This window comes from Mya arenaria, chromosome 14 (assembly GCF_026914265.1).
Source record: "Mya arenaria isolate MELC-2E11 chromosome 14, ASM2691426v1".
Lineage (NCBI taxonomy): Eukaryota > Metazoa > Mollusca > Bivalvia > Myida > Myidae > Mya > Mya arenaria.
Window position 1 is genome coordinate 8,527,325 of NC_069135.1, and position 20,879 is coordinate 8,548,203.

The window sequence follows — 20,879 nt, forward strand, 5'->3', positions numbered from 1 at the left end:
TGCAAATGTTACAAAAGACAATTTTATCAATGTCTTGTCACCTGCCAAAACCTGTCGTTTGTTGTGTTTTTTTCAACAGTAAGTGAATGGCATACATATTTCGGTGTCAGAATACATAAATGATTTAAATATAAAGGCTCTCCATAAAAACGGAACATTGTAATGCTTTGTGTTGCCTCAAATTAAGTCAATAAATCACTTTAATGTTTTTCGGACTGTTGACATTCCGGATGGCTAAGTTTATCTTTTACATGCTAATAGATTATTTATACACATGTAAAGCAAGTCCTATCACTCTGACTTAAAACTGGATTAGTAAGTCCTATTTCTAAATGAGAAAAAAATCAAGTGTTACCACCTGAACTAGTCCATATAAACAGCTGCTTCAGAGTCTTTGATAATTTTTGTGTTGGCGACTCTTCGTTATAGGGAACACAATAAATATCCAAATGTTAAAAAACGTTCCCTAAACGCATATTATTGTGGCTACACCTGAACCAGCTGGTGATTCTCTTGTTTACCAGTTTACATGATAAAATTACATGTATATTTGTAACTTACAGCTTGTCAGTTGTTTTTTTCAGTATATTTTGGAAGATGACTTCGCACTGGGTAATGGAAATTAACTTCGTTTTTCACAAAACAATAAACTACAGTTTTTCAAACAGAACTTCTTCAATTTAATAACACACTGGGGCATCGGGAACATCAGCCGAAAATGTGCTATAAAAATGTCTATAGAATAAACCCATTTATTTGAGAATAATATATGCTTTTTTTTCTTTTTCAGATTTGGTCTCAATTTTAAACAACTAAGATGGTATTTAGTACAGGTATAAGTCTGCAAAATCCAATGGGGAAAAGACAGGTTGTGGTTTTCACAGTTGGGTGGCTTGCATATGCCTCAACATACTGCCTTCGAAAACCTCTTGGAGTGGTACGTAAAATGAACTGCTGTCCATGCATAAGAACACCCTTAGCAACCTTGTCTTGTAAAGAATGCCTACATAACTTGATAAATACTATACTGGCCATACTATGACAAGATATTTTAACAAAAGTTAGTGCACTGTCCATATGTTACTATTTACAATATGCACATGTGTAGCAAGAACCATAACTTTCCTTTATTAAATCTTGAGTTACTAAATCACAGGTTATAAACATAACCATTCAATGTTTATTTGCTTTTTTAAGCCGGATATTTCAACAAAAAATTACGTGTTATAGAATGGCAATAAATTGGCGAGCAGGATGCAGGATAGCAGATGTTGTGAACAATTCTGAGTTTAAGTTTTCATTTTATATCATAAATTGAATAGTTTTCATGAAACCTGGTCAGAATACTGCATTTTGTTATAAACAATCATGTATATGGGTCACCTCAGGTAAAAAACTAGGTCACTTGGTCAAATCTTAGAAAAAAGTGATAAATTAATTTCATTTTTTTCTTTCATAAGTTAAACCTTTTTATTAGGGATGGCTACGAGTAGTAAAATCGGTGCTTGAGTACTCGGATAATCTTCCAATCGATTACTCAGGTACTTTATTACTCAGAACACTTGAATTGGTTTTCAAGAGAGACAAGTTCATGTACCATGTGCATGGGTCATCATAATATTGGCCATTTCCATCTTTAAATATGTCTGTCATTGTGTACTTTAACAGAAAAAAATGAATAAAAAGAAGACTTTTTAATGAGTCCTTTTTATTTCATTTTAAATATAAATATACCTTACACTACAATATAGCACATGGAAATAAGCATATAATATATATATGTAAAACAAACACATGTCATTAAAGTAGCATATGAGCTACACTCAATAATGAACAAAAATCAACAATGAACAAAGCATACTTTACACTTCAAAATACAAAGAACATGCATCCATACAATAATAAAAAGCACATACGAATAACAAGCACTACCTAATATTGAACAATTTTCTTTAATCACCCAGCATGAATAAAGTGCATTAAATTGGCATTATATTTATTTGTTTACGAATTATATATTTACAAGTTTATATGTTTGGAATTGAAATATATTTTAATAATTAAATGCTTCTCTGATGAAGAATTTTGGTACCGTGTGTGGTTGACGCAGGTTTAAGAAACTGTTAGTTTTTCACTGACAAAACATTAATACATTTACATTATACATATCAAAATACAGTTAATAGCTGTCTGCTAAATTAAATGTCTGAACATATCTTTTGTTAATTAGCTGATGTAATTTTCAGGTAAAAACTGATCTAGAAACAGAGTTGTCCATGAGCAAAACACAGCTGGGATTGTTGGACACTGCACTTCTATTACCATATGCTGTCATGCAGGTAAGTTCATATACCATATGCAGTTATGTTTATATACCATATGCGGACATGCAGTTATGTTTATATACCATATGCGGTCATGCAGGTATGTTTATATATCATATGCTGTCATGCAGGTGTGTTTATATATCATATGCTGTCATGCAGGTGTGTTTATATATCATATGCTGTCATGCAGTTATGTTTATATACCATATGCAGACATGCAGTTATGTTTATATACCATATGCGGTCATGCGGGTATGTTTATATACCATATGCGGTCATGCGGGTATGTTTATATACCATATGCTGTCATGCAGGTGTGTTTATATACCATATGCGGTCATGCGGGTGTGTTTATATACCATATGCTGTCATGCAGGTGTGTTTATATACCATATGCTGTCATGCAGGTGTGTTTATATACCATATGCTGTCATGCAGGTATGTTTATATACCATATGCGGACATGCAGTTATGTTTATATACCATATGCGGTCATGCAGGTATGTTTATATACCATATGCGGACATGCAGTTATGTTTATATACCATATGCTGTCATGCGGGTATGTTTATATACCATATGCTGTCATGCGGGTATGTTTATATACCATATGCGGTCATGCAGTTATGTTTATATACCATATGCGGTCATGCAGGTATGTTTATATACCATATGCGGTCATGCAGTTATGTTTATATACCATATGCTGTCATGCGGGTATGTTTATATACCATATGCTGACATGCAGTTATGTTTATATACCATATGCGGTCATGCGGGTATGTTTATATACCTTATGCGGTCATGCAGTTATGTTTATATACCATATGCGGTCATGCGGGTATGTTTATATACCATATGCTGTCATGCGGGTATGTTTATATACCATATGCGGTCATGCGGGTATGTTTATATACCATATGCTATCATGCGGGTATGTTTATATACCATATGCTATCATGCGGGTATGTTTATATACCATATGCTATAATGCAGGTATGTTTATATACCATATGCTGTCATGCAGGTATGTTTATATACCATATGCGGACATGCAGTTATGTTTATATACCATATGCGGTCATGCGGGTATGTTTATATACCATATGCGGTCATGCGGGTATGTTTATATACCATATGCGGTCATGCAGGTATGTTTATATACCATATGCTATCATGCAGGTATGTTTATATACCATATGCGGTCATGCGGGTATGTTTATATACCATATGCTGTCATGCAGGTGTGTTTATATACCATATGCGGTCATGCGGGTGTGTTTATATACCATATGCGGTCATGCAGTTATGTTTATATACCATATGCGGTCATGCGGGTATGTTTATATACCATATGCTGTCATGCAGGTATGTTTATATACCATATGCTGTCATGCAGGTATGTTTATATACCATATGCGGTCATGCAGGTATGTTTATATACCAAAGAAGCTCTTCAGTTCACAGCAATTATTAAGCATGATTGTGTAAAAGGCATTAAAGACATCAAATAAGAATAAAAGGAATTAAAATTCTCAGGTTGATGGCTTTTATATTGGTTATAGTGTGGGCTTTACACTCTTGAGGTAACATTATTTTTAAAATGTATTCCAAAGATACTGCTTGGACCAATGGCTGACAAGTTTGGAGCGAGGAAAACTTTCGGTGTTGGACTTGTCCTGTCTGCTGCTTCCATGGTAAGTAAACCTGTGACAATCTTGAACGAGGGTGCTGTAGTTGGTAAACTGTGACAATATTGATATAAGTGGGCGCTGTACATTTTAAACTGGCACAGTATTGACAGAAGTGGGTATGGTACATGGTAAACTGACACAGTCACGGCAGAAGTGGGTTCAGTAGATGGTTAATTGACACAGTCTTGACTGAAGAGGGTTCAGTAGATGGTTAATTGACACAGTCTTGACAGAAGAGGGTACTGTACATGGTAAACTGACACAGTCTTGACTGAAGAGGGTACTGTACATGGTAAACTGACACAGTCTTGACTGAAGAGGGTACTGTACATGGTAAACTGACACAGTCTTGACAGAAGAGGGTACTGTACATGGTAAACTGACACAGTCTTGACTGAAGTGGGTACTGTACATGGTAAACTGACACAGTCTTGACAGAAGTGGGTACTGTACATGGTAAACTGACACAGTCTTGACTGAAGAGGGTACTGTACATGGTAAACTGACACAGTCTTGACTGAAGTGGGTACTATACATGGTAAACTGACACAGTCTTGACAGTAGAGGGTACTGTACATGGTAAACTGACACAGTCTTGACAGAAGTGAGTACTGTACATGGTAAACTGACACAGTCTTGACAGAAGAGGGTACTGTACATGGTAAACTGACACAGTCTTGACTGAAGTGGGTACTGTACATGGTAAACTGACACAGTTTTGACAGAAGTGGGTACTGTACATGGTAAACTGACACAGTCTTGACTGAAGTGGGTACTGTACATGGTAAACTGACACAGTCTTGACTGAAGTGGGTACTGTACATGGTAAACTGACACAGTCACGGCAGAAGTGGGTACTGTACATGGTAAACTGACACAGTCTTGACTGAAGTGGGTACTGTACATGGTAAACTGACACAGTCTTGACTGAAGTGGGTACTGTACATGGTAAAGTGACACAGTCTTGACAGAAGTGGGTACTGTACATTGTAAACTGACACAGTCTTGACTGAAGTGGGTACTGTACATGGTGAACTGACACAGTCTTGACGGAAGTGAGTACTGTACATGGTAAACTGACACAGTCTTGACAGAAGAGGGTACTGTACATGGTAAACTGACACAGTCTTGACTGAAGTGGGTACTGTACATGGTAAACTGACACAGTCTTGACAGAAGTAGGTACTGTACATGGTAAACTGACACAGTCTTGACTGAAGTGGGTACTGTACATGGTAAACTGACACAGTCACGGCAGAAGTGGGTATTGTACATGGTAAACTGACACAGTCTTGACTTAAGTGGGTACTGTACATGGTAAACTGACACAGTCTTGACTGAAGTGGGTACTGTACATGGTAAACTGACACAGTCTTGACTGAAGTGGGTACTGTACATGGTAAACTGACACAGTCTTGACAGAAGTGGGTACTGTACATTGTAAACTGACACAGTCTTGACTGAAGTTGGTACTGTACATGGTAAACTGACACAGTCTTGACTGAAGTGGGTACTGTACATTGTAAACTGACACAGTCTTGACTGAAGTGGGTACTGTACATTGTAAACTGACACAGTCTTGACTGAAGTTGGTACTGTACATGGTAAACTGACACAGTCTTGACTGAAGTGGGTACTGTACATGGTAAACTGACACAGTCTTGACAGAAGTGGGTACTGTACATTGTAAACTGACACAGTCTTGACTGAAGTTGGTACTGTACATGGTAAACTGACACAGTCTTGACAGAAGAGGGTACTGTACATGGTAAACTGACACAGTCTTGACTGAAGTGGGTTCAGTAGATGGTAAACTGACACAGTCTTGACAGAAGTGGGCATTGTACATGGTTAACTGACAGTCACGGCAGAAGTTGGTTCAGTAGATGGTAAACTGACACAGTCTTGACAGAAGAGGGTACTGTACATGGTAAACTGACACAGTCACAGCAAAAGTGGGTTCAGTAGATGGTAAACTGACACAGTCTTGACAGAAGTGGGTACTGTACATGGTAAACTGACAAAGTCTTGACAGAAGTGGGCACTGTACATGGTAAACTGACACAGTCTTGACAGAAATAGAAACTGACACAGCCTTGACAGAAGAGGGTACTGTACATGGTTAACTGACACAATCTTCACAGAAGTTGGTACTGTACATGATAAACTGCAACAATCTTGACAGAATTGTGTGCTGTACAAGATTAACTCACTGTCATTAAGTTTCATTTTGAACTCAAATCAACATTATCTTTTATAGCTCTATATACTTTCATGTAAGTACCATTGAGGATGAATTGCTTTTAGCTCACGTGAGCACAAAGTGATCAATTTGAGCTTTTGTGATCCTCAAATGTCGGGCGTCCGTTGTCCGTCATCCAGCTTCAGCATGTTAAACATCTTCTCTGCAACCGCATGGCCCAGACCTATGATATTTGGTATGCCACCTAAGGTAGTGGTCCTTTACCAAGATTGTTCCATCTATGTCCCAGTGGTCACAAGTTTTCTATATACTGATATAGTAAAATCTTTAAAAATATTCTTCTCTTAAATTGCAAGGCCCAGAAATTTGGTATGCAGCTTGATGTAGTGGTCCTTTACCAAGATTGTACGGGTTTGTCCCTGTGGTGAAAAATGGCCCCACTGTAGCGGTCTCAGGTTGAGTCTATGTGAAGTTAAAATCATACTGGGAAGTACCAATTTCAATAAGAAATGGTTCTTGAAACATAACTGCAATATTTGATTTATAAAATATTTTCATGTTTATTCAGAAGTAAGAATGTGCAATAGTTTGCATATACTAAAAGTGAACACACTTTTAAACACGGATATGAAAGGAAAAGTTCTGGTTGTGATCTCATTGGAACTATATTGAATAATTATTCTATAAATGAGAAATTACAACTGTCTACAGGAGAGGGAACTTAGATATACAATACTTAATCAATTCAATGTGATTTTCTCCAAACTGCCCTTTCTTAGCAAGCTTCAATATCCTCAATAACTACTGAGTTGTACTAGTTGGTCATTTTAATCAGGTGAGCAATATAGAGCCAACTTGTTGATTGTTGGCTGAAATTTAGGGAATTTAATATCATATTTAGTAAAATCGACTTTGTATATTTCAGTTTACATTTGGTGCATGGAGTAATTTTAACCTGTTCTGCATCTTGTTATTTCTGAATGGAACAGCTCAGGTAAGCACTGCAGTTTTAAATGTATAATAGTTTTGAATGCATTGCATGTAAATGCCTGTATATCTGCCAATCAGTTCTTAAGTAATACTGTCATGCTATGATAAGTCATTCAACAAGCAAAGTATTCTACAGTGATGTCCCACAACCATTTAAGAAAGCGGTCCCATACCATCAAATCTACTTTAAAATTCCAGCAATAAAATTGGACCATGTGTATAGTTATAAAAAATGTCAAATGTTGTGCGTGGATGACCTTGACTGTGACATTTTGACCTTCTTTCTTATTTTTGAAGCTACAGCAATTAAATTTCAACCATGTGTACAGTTTTGTAAAAAAATATCAATGTTGACCTTGGACAAGCTATTTCTTGACCTTTTGACCTACTTTCTTATTATGCCCCCCTTCCAAGAAGAGGGGTATATTGCTTTGCACATGTTGGTCGGTCGGTCGATAGTCGGTCCGTCGGTAGACCAAAGCTTGTCCGAGTGATAACTCAACAATTCCTGGACGTATGGTCATCAAACTTCCCATGAAGATAGGGCCTGACCAGTAGATGACCCCTAATGATTTTAGTGCTCATCGGGTCAAAGGTCGAGGTCACAGTGACCTTTAATGGTAAAATAATTTTAAAGCTTGTCCGAGTGGTAACTCAACAATGCCTAGACCTATGGTCATCAAACTTGATATGAAAGTTGGGCCTGACCAGTAGATGACCCCTATTGTTATTGGGCCAACATACATGTGATAACGTCCCGGACGTCCGGGATTGTCCCGGAAATCGTATCTCTGTCACGGAGTCACGGAGGGTGCATGTTTGTCCCGGAAAGTCATAAAAAAAAACGAAAAAAAAAATCTCGGAATCGGAATCGATTATCTTAATTTTACCATTGTAAGTCAGCTATTTTGCCTGTCCGGGACACTGGTCGTAAAACACAGGACATGTTGACACTAATCCGTTAATTGGTACGTGTGTCGTCGAGGTCATCGTCAATCACCCGATAATTGATCTATCGGCCTATTGTTGTGCTTAACGAGTGGGGGAGGGTTCTTGTATACTAATTCATTGTTTTCATATGGATTTGTTTGGTCTTATGAATGATAGCTTTTAATTGATGAATTGATATTTTTCACACATTTTACCAACAAACGAGCATGAAGGTAAGTTCAAAGAAAGTGACAAAATGAGTAAAAAAAACAAAATTAAAACACGGAAAACAAGGAATTTTAGTGTTTTGACCGTTTCCGAACTATCGTGTGTATTTTTACGTATTTTTACGCCGAAATAAAACTGACGATATGGGGTTTACAGACGGTTATATAGAGTGCTTTAATCACGTGACCATGGTAAGTCACGTGATCGCTTTATACAGCTGATTGTTGACACGTCTCTATCAAAATTATATGCATCTCCAAACGGAAAAAATCTCATCGACTGAAAAATCTTCTTTATCGTCTGGAAAATATTGTGTGTCATTAATTGCAAACGTTTTAAATGTGATGAAAAAATAAATATTTCGTAACGCATGTTCTCAAAAGCGCGGGAAAACAGGTGCCCGTATAGTTGTTTATTTCCTGTTTTGATGAAACCGAAAGTAGACTGCATATCCTCCTGGTTAGCACTTCATTTAAAGCCTGGGAAAATATCTGGTGGTTTTATTTTTTCAAGAAAATGCAGAAAAAAAAACAACCATGTCAGGTAAAAAATACGTCTTGACAGTCAAAATAGGTACATTTTCCCGACGTTAAAAACGACTAAAATAGCCCCAGATATGCTATGGAATGCACCACAGACGTTCCCCATTTAAAAAAATTTCCGGGGGGGCATGCCCCCGAACCCCCCTAGTGTGCGTTGACATAACGACGAGTGTCCCGGAATCGACCCAAGAAATTATCACATGTATGTTATTGGGGGTCCTCATGCCAAAGGTCAAGGTCACAGTGACCTTGAATGGTAAAAGGTTGTCCGAGTGATAACTAAACAATGCCTGCAGCCATGGCCCTCAAACTTGACTTGGAGGTTGGGCCTGACCAGTATCTGACCCCTATTGTTTTTTGGGCTCATCGGGTCAATGGTCAAGGTCACAGTGACCTTGAATGGTAAAAGGTTGTTCGAGTGATAACTCAACAATACCTGCACCCATGGCCCTCAAACTTGACTTGGAGGTTGGGCCTGACCAGTAGATGACCCCAATTAATTTTGGGGGTCATTGGGCCAAAGGTCAAGGTCACAGTGACCTTGAATGGTAAAAGGTTGTCCATGTGATAACTCGACAATGCCTGCACCCATGGCCCTCAAACTTGACTTGGAGGTTGGGCCTGACCAGTAGATGACTCCTATTGATTTTTGGGTCATTGGGCCAAAGGTCAAGGTCTCATGTACATTGAATGATAAAAAGGTTGTCCGAGTGATACCTCAACAATGCCTGCACCCATGGCCCTCAAACTTGACTTGGAGGTTGGGCCTGACCAGTAAATGACCCCTATTGATTTTAGGGGTCATTGGGCCAAAGGTCAAGGTCACAGTGACCTTGAATGGTAAAAGGTTGTCCCTGTGATAATTCAACAATGCCTGCACCTATGGCCCTCAAACTTGACTTGGAGGTTGGGCCTGACCAGTTGATGACCCCTTTTGTTTTTTGGGGTCATCAGGCCAAATGTCAAGGTCACAGTGACCTTGAATGGTAAAAGGTTGTCTGAGTGATAACTCGACAATGCCTGCACCTATGGCCCACAAAATTGACTTGAAGGTTGGGCCTGACCAGTAGATGACCCCTATTGTTTTTGGGGGTCATCGGGCCAAAGGTCAAGGTCACAGTGACCTTGAACGATAAAAGGTTGTCCGAGTGATAACTCAACAATGCCTGCACCCATGGCCCTCAAACTTGACTTGGAGGTTTGGCCTGACCAGTAGATAACCCCTATTGATTTTAGGGGTCAAGGTCACAGTGACCTTGAAAGCCAACTTGACAATTCCTGGACCTATTGTCATCAAACTTGACATGAAGGTTTGACCTGACCAGTAGATGACCCCTCTTGACTTTAGGGGTTATCAGGCCAAGGTCACAGTAACCTTTAACACAAAAAAGTTAACAAATCTCCCAGTGATATCTCAACAATGCCTGAACATATGATCATCAAACTTGACATGAAAGTTGGGCCTGACCAGGAGATGACACTTATTGATTTTAGGAGTCATTGGGTCAAAGGTCAAGTTCACAGTGACCTTGAATGCAAAAATGTTTCAAGTGATAATTCGACAATGCCTGCACCCATGGCCCTCAAACTTGACTTGGTGTTGTGTCTGACCTGTAGATGACCCCTTATGATTTTAGGGGTCATCGGGTCAAAGGTCAAGGTTACAGTGACCTTGAATGAAAAAAGCTTGTCTGTGTGATAACTTGTCAATTCCTGCACCCATGGCCCTCAAACTTGACATTTAGATATTTGGTGACCAGCTGATGGCTCCTATGGATTTTGAGGTCATAGAGTCAAAGGTTATGATCATAACACACTCTATCCTCAAATTTTGAATGGTCATAATCTTAAAACTGCCTCAACGGCATCCAAAGTCAGTGACAAATCAGCTGTCATTTCGGTCCATGCATATTTCATTCAATTGTCCATATAATCCTGACAACATGGCGCTCAGGGGGGGCATAATGTTTGACAAACATCTCTTGTTTATATTTGTTCTATGTAGCTAAATGAGAATCAGTGAAAACAACAGCCATGACATTTCATGGTATTTCATTGAAAGGTGTCAATCAAATGTTTATCATGAATATTTAAGTGTTGTTATCGTTCATTTCATAAGTTAAATATTAGGTAACATCCAAATATGACATGCATTGCTTGTTGTAATCCAGTCCCAGTGTTGGCCGAGTGCAATAAAGGCAGTGGGGTCCTGGTTCCCGGACAATGTACTTAACTCGGTGTTTGGAGTTTATGGGACCTGCACATTTGCTGGTGGAATCATAGGAACTGCTCTTGCAGTAAGTATCTTGTGTTGACATTGATGAGTCAATTATGATGGGCTTCTTGATAATGTTGGATAATCGGACAAATTTCATAAGTTAGGATTGAATCAAATGGACAACCATAATCAATTATTAATGTTTGAATGGAAATAACATTAATGTTTACCTCAGCAATTTCTTTATAATCAGCTCAACATATTGAATGATGGAACAATAACATTTTTAGTCCATTCATATATCTTTTTTGATATGTGATCTTATGACTCAACATGCATATTTTATGGTTTCTAAGAAAAATGATAAAATGGGAGGAAAATATATAATGGATGATTCTTATTGATTATCGCTGATGTTGGAGCCATCAATGATTATTCAGAAATATTTGATTACCATGCCCAAACTATGACTTGTTTTATCATGAAAGTATGAGCAACTATGGATAGAATTTTTCCCATGTCACATTCCAGATTGCCTGATTATGTGAAAAAGAAGTTTAGAATATACTTAGCAAGAAACACACACAAGTTGGTTATAAGATATATTCCCATCTTAATAAATAGGCAGTATTTTTCCTGGTCAACTGACAGTTATACTTATTAAGTGATTGTGTTAGTGAAAACTTCTGTGTACATGCACGTTATTAAATGCCTTGATATTAAACTGACATGCAAGGATACATCATTGTATTGTAGGTTTGGTTGCAAACTAGTTACGGATGGAGAAGTGCTTTCTTCATACCATCTGCAGTTGTGGTGAGTTTACAGTTAAAATCATAACATTTGCCACATATAATATGTGTAAGTAGTTATTTAAGTCTTTCTATGATAACATAAATACATTTTGTTTTTCAAAAGAAGTGATCATTTATTTTCTGTATGTGATTGCTGAGGCACTCTGGAAATGTCTCTGCTGGTTGCATTGTTGAGCAATTACAGACATGCATGGATCTGCTGGTGGTATTGATGAGCAACCACAGGGCTTGATGGATGTGCTGGTGTAATTTTTTGACAGCCAAGGGCTTCATGGGTGTGTTGGTGTAATTGTTGAGCAATATTTATTCCACAGGGTTGTATGGGTCTGCTGGTGTTATTGTTCTTCCAACAGCCAGATGAGCTGAACATTCAGGTGCCGGGAAAAGGTTAGTACATTCACTAATGAGTTGAACAGTTTTGTGGTCAGTTATCCTTCATATGGGACTTAATGTAAAAACAAATAAAGATACTGTGGTTCACTGTCCAGTTATACAGACTGTCCAGTTATACAGAGAAGTCAGGCATTCTTTAAGCTTTAAGCTTTCATTTTTATTTGATCAGTAAAATTTATATAATCTTAATGTACTTTCCTTATGTTCAACCTATCAATGTTCTTCTTCTGGATACATTAGTTTATGTTTGATGTTTTATTTGTTTACCAGTAACATTTATTGGAATAAGTACTGATTAAACTAACCAACATGTCAACCTTTAAAAGTGAATGCACAATTCATAGTTGTTGTTTTTAAAGTAAAGTAATTGATAAGGAAAAGAGCGATGAGTCAATATTGAGAAATTGATAAAAAATGATGTTTAATTTATGTGTGATAATAAATGTGTCTGTATCTTACAAGTTTGTAATTTAAAAGTGTAAGTGTTTGTACTTTAAAAGTGAATGAGTTTGTAGCTTACAAATCCATTTTGTAGCCTAAAGAAAATGTGTTTGAAGTAAACATGCAAGTGGTTGTAGTTTAAATGTGCATGTGTTTGTAGCCTACAATTACATGTGTTTGTAGTTAAAAGTGCATGAGTGTGTAGCTAACTCGTCTATTTTATAGTCTACAAGTACATGTGTCTGTAGCCTACAAGTACATGTGTTTGTAGCCTACAACTACATGTGTTTGTAGCCTACAAGTACATGTGTCTGTAGCCTACAAGTACATGTGTCTGTAGCCTACAAGTACATGTGTTTGTAGCCTACAAGTACATGTGTCTGTAGCCTACAAGTACATGTGTTTGTAGCCTACAAGTACATGTGTCTGTAGCCTACAAGTACATGTGTCTGTAGCCTACAAGTACAAATGTATGTAGCTCACAAGTACTTTTGTTTGTAGCTTACAGGTACATGTGTGTGTTGCCTACAAGTACATTTGTCTGTAGCCAATAATTACATGTGTTTGTAATTTAGATGTGTTTGTAGCTTACCAATACCGTAGTTTGTACCCTACAAGTGCATGTATAAGTATGTTTATTCTGTTCTCCAGCTAGCTCCACACCCAGCAAATCAAAGGCTTCTGCTTTATCGTGGCTTCAGCTGTTGAAAATTCCGTAAGATCACACTTTTCATTTAGATATGTGTAGCTAGCAATGATAGTTTTGATACTTTTATGATTTCTTAAACGTTGAATGTTAGTTTATATTCAATAAACAATAACCTTGAACAAGTTGAAGATATAATTAAAACTGGGTCTACTTGTCTGTGTCCGGTTCAGATCAGTTACAAAAGTTAGTGCAAACATTAGACAGTAAAAATCAGAATAACTATCTCACAAGTCTGACATATGCAAATAAAAGACATAGCCTGGTGAGACATGTACAAGTTATGTTCTAATGCATGGTGTGTATCAAGGTATGTCTGATAAGAACAGACTGTTTAATGTTGTTTTAGTCTGTTTGTTTTATTTTTTAGTGTCAAATAGCAATATCACTAAGTAAGCAAAAAAAGGTATAATACTTTTGGTGTTCATGACCTAACGATCTAAAACCGTTTTTCTCTTTTAATTATATATGCCTTAAAAGGATATAAGGGGACATTTAAGTGTATTTTTTCAGCAGTTTGCACCATATTGTATTCCAAGGTAACATGATTTAAGAAATCATGCCATTAAAATTGTGTCCCAGCCTTGTGCATGCTGATGTTTAATTCAGGCTTATTTTTAAAGAGTGAAAAATATAAAATATTTTCTCTGCAAACTGTAAAATATTATTTTTATTTCACTTGTAAGTCTGTATAAACTACTGGAAGGCTTAAAATAAATATCATAATTTGTTACAGAATGTTAGTGGAGGTATCCCTGGGTCTGTTTTGCCTGAAGACAGTCCGCTACTGTCTCTACATGTGGCTCCCCATGTATCTTCTCAACCAGGTAAACTTGGAGGGGTGTGTCTTCTCAACCAGGTAAATTTGGAGGGGTGTGTCTTCTCAACCAGGTAAACTTGGAGGGGTGTGTCTTCTCAACCAGGTAAACTTGGAGGGGTGTGTCTTCTCAACCAGGTAAACTTGGAGGGGTGTGCCTTCTCAACCAGGTAAACTTGGAGGGGTGTATCTTTTCAACCAGGTAAACTTAGAGGGGTGTATCTTCTCAACCAGGTAAACTAGGAGGGGTGTTTCTTCTCAACCAGGTAAACTTGGAGGGGTGTATCTTCTCAACCAGGTAAACTTGGAGGGGTGTATCTTTTCAATCAGGTAAACTTGGAGGGGTGTATCTTCTAAACCAGGTAAACTTGGAGGGATGTATGTGTGTACTGATGGTTGTTCTATTTATTTCATATGAATGGCTATTGAATGACCACAAATTTTATCTAGGCCTGCCTTTGCGATATAAGTACCTTGATATAAACTAATTTATACAATGTCATGTGGTTTATATATTGTGCATTATCTTAAATTTATTAGTGTTGATTGCGATGAAATGAAACTCAAACTATTTAAGTGTGTTTCTGCTGTTGTAGATGTCCTTAAATGATAGAACATGCCTGTCAATTTCAGCTGCAGTATTCGAAAGTGGAGGCTGGAATGTTCTCTACCATGTTTGAGGTGGGAGGGGTACTGGGCAGTGCCATCATTGGATTCATACTGGACAGGTAATCAGTAGTGTGTAGTGTTAATATTTTGCCTGTTTCAATAGATGTTACAGTTGTCAAGATTCAATTGATAATGTACTTATTCCTTTTGAATGTTTTTTACATGTCAGTTTAAATATATTAACTGGATTTATACATGTGACAATCATTCTTAAAGAAGCTACAATTTTTACTATTGTAAATTTCTCCAACAGGTTGACATTTTTTCGGGGACGGCCCCTGTTTGGTACGGGTATGTCAGCGGCAGGATCGGCGGTCAGTCTGATGCTGTTTGTATTGACTGGGCCATATGGGTTCGTGTTTAATATGACGTTCCTGTTCCTGGCCGGAGCCTTCAATTGTGGCTGCGATACAATACTCAGTAGGTGGAATACTGTTTTATAAGAGTTCAAACACATTTTCTGGGCTGAAGGCAAATCTGTAGTAACTAGATGAATACAAAGGACTTACTACCATATTGCAGTCATCCCTCCATTAACTAGATACTATTATTTATTATATACCCATCATAAATCCACACGCAATACATATCGCAAAATATTGTAGTCTGTATTCCACTCCAGTGCAATACGGCCGTATTCCACTCTTGTGATGTCACGTCATAACAAGTATCGTTGCGCGATGTTATAATGACGTAAAAAAAAAAAATAGTGCATCGTTAAAAATGACATTTATTATGAAAACATGGCTTTTAAGTGATCTAACCAGTAATGTATATAATAAAAGGGTTATTTGTACTGCCTTGTGAAATCCGAATCTGCAAAAATCCACGTCGAATACAACCTCCCGGATCAAAACGCAGAACTATTGACCCTATTATATAACGCCTCAAACACGAATGAAGCAGCACAATTGGTCCAGAACTGCTCATGTGGTGACCGATATATTTCAATATTGGGTCACTAATCTTTATATCTTATCAAAATGGTGTTTTTTCTGATTCAGTTGAATAAATAAAACCTTTCCCATGAATTGATTAATGTAAACAGGCTGTCGACATATTATATGTTACAGGGTTAGTTTTTGACCCAATATGGGATATTGGAGGTGCAGGAAACCATATTTGGGTCAAAGCCTTTGTCTGACCTGATATGGATATTGGGTCAGCTACTTACCCCATAACCTACAATATAGAATCTTACATGAGTTACAATGAGTTATCATTCAATACGAAAAATATTTAACTAATTTTTGAAAAGTTTTAAACAATTTTTATGATGTTGTTTTAAATACAAGATTCTATTTATCACATGACACATTAAATGCCAAAATAAAGATTTTATTCCTTTTTGGAAATTATTAGGATAAAATGATGTCCATGTCAAGTTACAGTAGTATAATATAGAAAGAAAAAAACGTTATGGTTACTCAAAATAAGAGTTACAAGAAGCCATGGAATGAATCCTTGAAGTTAGTTCGGTTTGCATCCTATCTAACCATGAGATTGTTTCCAAAAGGATTCTGTTATACATGTTAAACAGATGGGAATTCTGGGTAATATTAAATGGTATATTGCATTCACTGCGTCAGCAGGGATTCAGAGTGACCAAAGCTGTTTAAAAAGCTGTTCCAATGCTTATCACATTCTTACTAGATTCTCTGCACTATAGTACATACAAATTGTACGATATTTAATGTACTGCAAATGTAATGTAACACAGGCCTAGCTCTTTAATGTCTGTAACCTTATTGTTACTTCTTTTGTTTTATCAATGCTACAGCATCCCAATACCCATCAGGTATGTTGCATTTTGTGTACACAGAATACAGGCTTAGCATTCAAATGCATGATCTTTTGTTGTGTAATGTTGTAAATATCCCAATGCGATCAGAAATCCGCAATACATTCATTTGTAGGTTCGTTTCAATATTTTTATTTTCATTAGCAGATTTATATAGCTATAGTGATTATGAAACAAAACAACTTCAAGCACAGGCTGAAAAAAGACAAGTTATAACAATCCTTAGTTACATGTATTTACTGTGAACATACTAGATATTGTTGCTGTCAATTACAGGCGGGTCAATACCCCAGGAGCTGGGCAACAGAGACGGGAAAAATGCTGCAGCAGCTACTGTCGGCATGGTCAATGGTGGGTAGGACATTATTGTAGTATGATACTATATAGGAAGTATTGAATATTGCTTGTTTTACAAATCTCCTTTGGCATGGTCAATGGTGGGCTTGAAGATATAATGAAAAAAAAAAATTGTAATTGTTTGGTAAGATACTGTTTCGAGATTTATAAGCGCTCTACAAAATCTATGTATGAACACATTTGACATCTTATAGATTATTTATTATTTTCCATGAACCTTTCAGTTTTCTGACCATCTTATTGATTTGTTTGTACTTATTGGCATTATTGTTCTTATTTTGTTCGGTGTCCAGGTATTGGCAGTGTGGGGACATTCCTTGAGGGCCCTGTGATTGGAGTGATTGCCACAGTATATGGCTGGTCCGGCATGTTCTACTTCATGATCATTGTCACCATCCTCGGCAGTATTGCAGTGTTTAAAGCGTCTGTGATATATGCAAGACAACCTAAGTCTATTCCTGAACCAATTTCATTAAACATGACCGATTTAGAATGAGTGTTGTTCATTCAAAATCTGAACAATTGTGTTCAATATTTATGATCATTGATTCATCACCATTCTGAACAATCTTTCTGTTAAAGATTGCAGGCGTTTCAGAATCTGTAGGTATATAATTAAACATTTGAACGATATTAAACATCAGAATGACCGTTGGTTATGATGGCCAAAACAGTTCACTACTTATTATCATTATTGCCATCCTTGGCAACCTCACAGAAGGTGTCTTTCTTATATGCCAGACAATCCCTTGCGCAACCAAGTTCATTGAATAACATTGTTTGAGAAATACAAATTTATTGGTCATTATAGTATTCATCCGTCTTTATAATTACAGTTGAACACCGCTATTCAGATCACCGTTTATCAGAATTTATCGCTATTTCGAAATTATGTTTCGGTCCGGATTGTAGTCCTTCCTTGTTTAACTAAATTTTTAATCTTTAAACAAAAAAATCGCTAATCCGAAATAATCGCTACCCAGAAGTAAAAATTATTATCCCGATTTGGTATTTCACACCTATTTATTAATTCTTATTTCCAACTCGATCATGTCATGGTTTTTCACTCTATACGAATGCACTCGGGCATCGGCTTGAGGTGACAATGGAGCACAATTTGCTCTTGTTAAAGAATGACATTGAGCACACGTATGTTACAAACATTGATGTCAGAAAATGAGCGATTCATTAGAGTGATGAAGTGTGTATATTATTGCTGGTAAACACAACCTAAATATCATTCGTAAATCTCATCTGATTTGATGGCCGCATTGCTCACTCGATCCGCTACCAAACAATCTGTGTTATGTTCAGAATGCATACATGTGCTGTCATTTTCTTTAAATGTTTTATGTTGTTATAAGAAATATAATAACAAATTATTTGTCATTTAATAAATCAACAAATATTTTTGTATACGAAAGATCACTCAAACTGAATGTATGGTATTGGTAATGTGTAACCGACATTGCAATCTTCACAACTTAGTATTCACGTCATCTATAATTCGTGAACGATGTCGATTTTGGATTAACGGTGTTCAACTGTATTAAGTATAATCATCGTCGTTGTTATTCAACATTACTGGTACATTCCGAAATCCGAGGTGTCTTTGAGAATAACATGTTTGTTTGACCGTGCCACTCAAGCTAATACACTGGAATACCTCAACTTTTACATTCCCAGCTATTGATCGGTCGCTCCATTTTAAACAGGGTGTGTGAACAAGTTGCTATTGATTGAGGTGTGTAGTATTGTGTTTTAATAATTAACATAACATGGTTGTATTTTCTTTTCTTGATTTTCACCACGATGGTAATGTTTAATGTACAAGTATAAGAATAACCTTTTAATTGATTAATTGATGTTTATTCAGGTTAGAACACTATATATATTTATCCTTAAGAATCTTCTTAGAAGATTTTTTTTTTGAGAGATTTATTCTAATGTTGTTGTTTTTAAATGAACAAGTGTTAAACATGAGTAGCAACAGTATATTTGATAAATCTGTTCTATTTACACTATAAAACCATGTTGATCTTGTTATACTCATAATTGTTTTTGTTTTTTCATTTCTATAAAAGTCTCATTGAAATTGCTCAAATGTTTTGTTTACTTTTACATGCAACATTGTTTTGTAAGCTTGTCTGTTTTAAGCTCGACTGGGCACAAAGTGCTCAAGGTGAGTGAGCTATTTTGACCGCCGTCCATATTGGCATTTTTGGCTTCAAATAACATCTTAGAAAAAACTTGGGTAATTTTTCAGCTCAAACATTTCAAAATTGTTCACATAGTACTGGTACATTACACACTAAGGGCCAAAGAGCTAAAAAATAGACAACAATTTTGAAAATATTCTTATCAGAAACTGTTTAATTTTTTATTTTTAAAAAGCATTGTCCAGTGATTTTCTACAATTTTTTGTGCAAAGAGTAACACAGAGGTCAAAATTAATTGTTTGAAATAGACCGGAAAACGAGTACAAAAAATATTTACTTTAGAATTTTGAAAAGCTCCCAAGTTATAAAATTTTACTCAGGTGATTGATTTATGGCCATAAGAAATGGAGGTATTTTCATAGCCTGTAATTCGCCATTGTAGTCTTCAAATCTTAACCTTGGTCATGTGTTAAAATAATCCATAAAATAATCTCTACTTTAATTCTACTGTTAAAAAAGTATCAAAGTATTTTACAATTTGTGCCTTTTGAATTCTATTGAACTGGAATTGTAAAAAGTTATAATTATCTGTTGAATTGTTGATGGTTATTTTATCTATGCATTTTTTTATTCCAAAATGGTTTTTCAATCCATGTTAAGTATTTCACATAATTTTTATGTTTTTCTGTGATGCTCTATTAAATGTTCTGACTTTTTTAGTGTTTGTTTTTATGTCTTGATAATGATTTATCTAGTCATAACAATTACCTATAAACAATTAATTAAGCTTTAATTAAGCCAGTCAGTTTATTAGCTTACTTCTTCTAACAATCTGGCTAGATATTTGACACAAGGACATACATAAAGTCTTGGATTCAACAAGGTCATTGTTAGTGCACAATGCAGAGCTCATGAACAAGTTATTTTAGGACATGAATATTTGAGGTCCAGTTAATAGTGGGAAAGGGTTGTTTTTAATCAATAAATCTCAATTAAGGATGTCAGCAACTTTATCTGTGAAGACAAAGTACTCCAAAATAATAGGTAAAACATGTTTGGCTTGAACCTCAACAGGGGCACATGTCCTCCAAAAATGGACGCCTATGTAGATGTGGTTGCGAGTTTCACTAGGGGCACATGTCCACTAATGGACGCCTAGGTGGATGTGGTTGCGAGTCTCACTAGGGGCACATGTCCACTCATAATAGACGCCTAGGTGGATGTGGTTGTGAGTTTCACTAGGGGCACATGTCCACTAATGGACGCCTATGTAGATGTGGTTGCGAGTTTCACTAGGGGCACATGTCCACTAATGGACGCCTAGGTGGATGTGGTTGCGAGTCTCACTAGGGGCACATGTCCACTCATAATAGACGCCTAGGTGGATGTGGTTGTGAGTTTCACTAGGGGCACATGTCCACTCATAATGGACGCCTAGGTGGATGTGGTTGTGAGTCTCACTAGGGGCACATGTCCACTCACAATGGACGCCTAGGTAGATGTGGTTGTGAGTCTCACTAGGGGCACATGTCCACTCACAATGGACGCTTAGGTAGATGTGGTTCTCAGTCTCATTAGGGGCACATGTC

The 20,879-nt window shown here is 36.8% G+C and overlaps 1 protein-coding gene across 2 annotated transcripts; it reads left to right on the forward strand.

Moving 5' to 3' along the window:
• Window positions 1-20,005, forward strand: LOC128217283 (sugar phosphate exchanger 3-like). Of its 2 annotated transcripts, XM_052924318.1 has the most exons (14): window positions 1-78; window positions 791-937; window positions 2,247-2,339; window positions 3,944-4,024; window positions 7,150-7,218; window positions 11,086-11,211; window positions 11,889-11,948; window positions 12,262-12,334; window positions 13,433-13,496; window positions 14,224-14,314; window positions 14,938-15,032; window positions 15,227-15,393; window positions 17,051-17,125; window positions 17,425-20,005. In XM_052924318.1, the coding sequence occupies exons 2-14, from the start codon at window positions 818-820 to the stop codon at window positions 17,625-17,627; spliced, it is 1,317 nt and encodes a 438-aa protein (XP_052780278.1). In that variant the 5' UTR covers window positions 1-78; window positions 791-817; the 3' UTR covers window positions 17,628-20,005. The 2 variants fall into 2 exon arrangements, with proteins under 2 accessions (XP_052780278.1, XP_052780279.1); XM_052924319.1 differs by lacking the exon at window positions 7,150-7,218.
• Window positions 20,006-20,879: the final 874 nt, after the last annotated feature.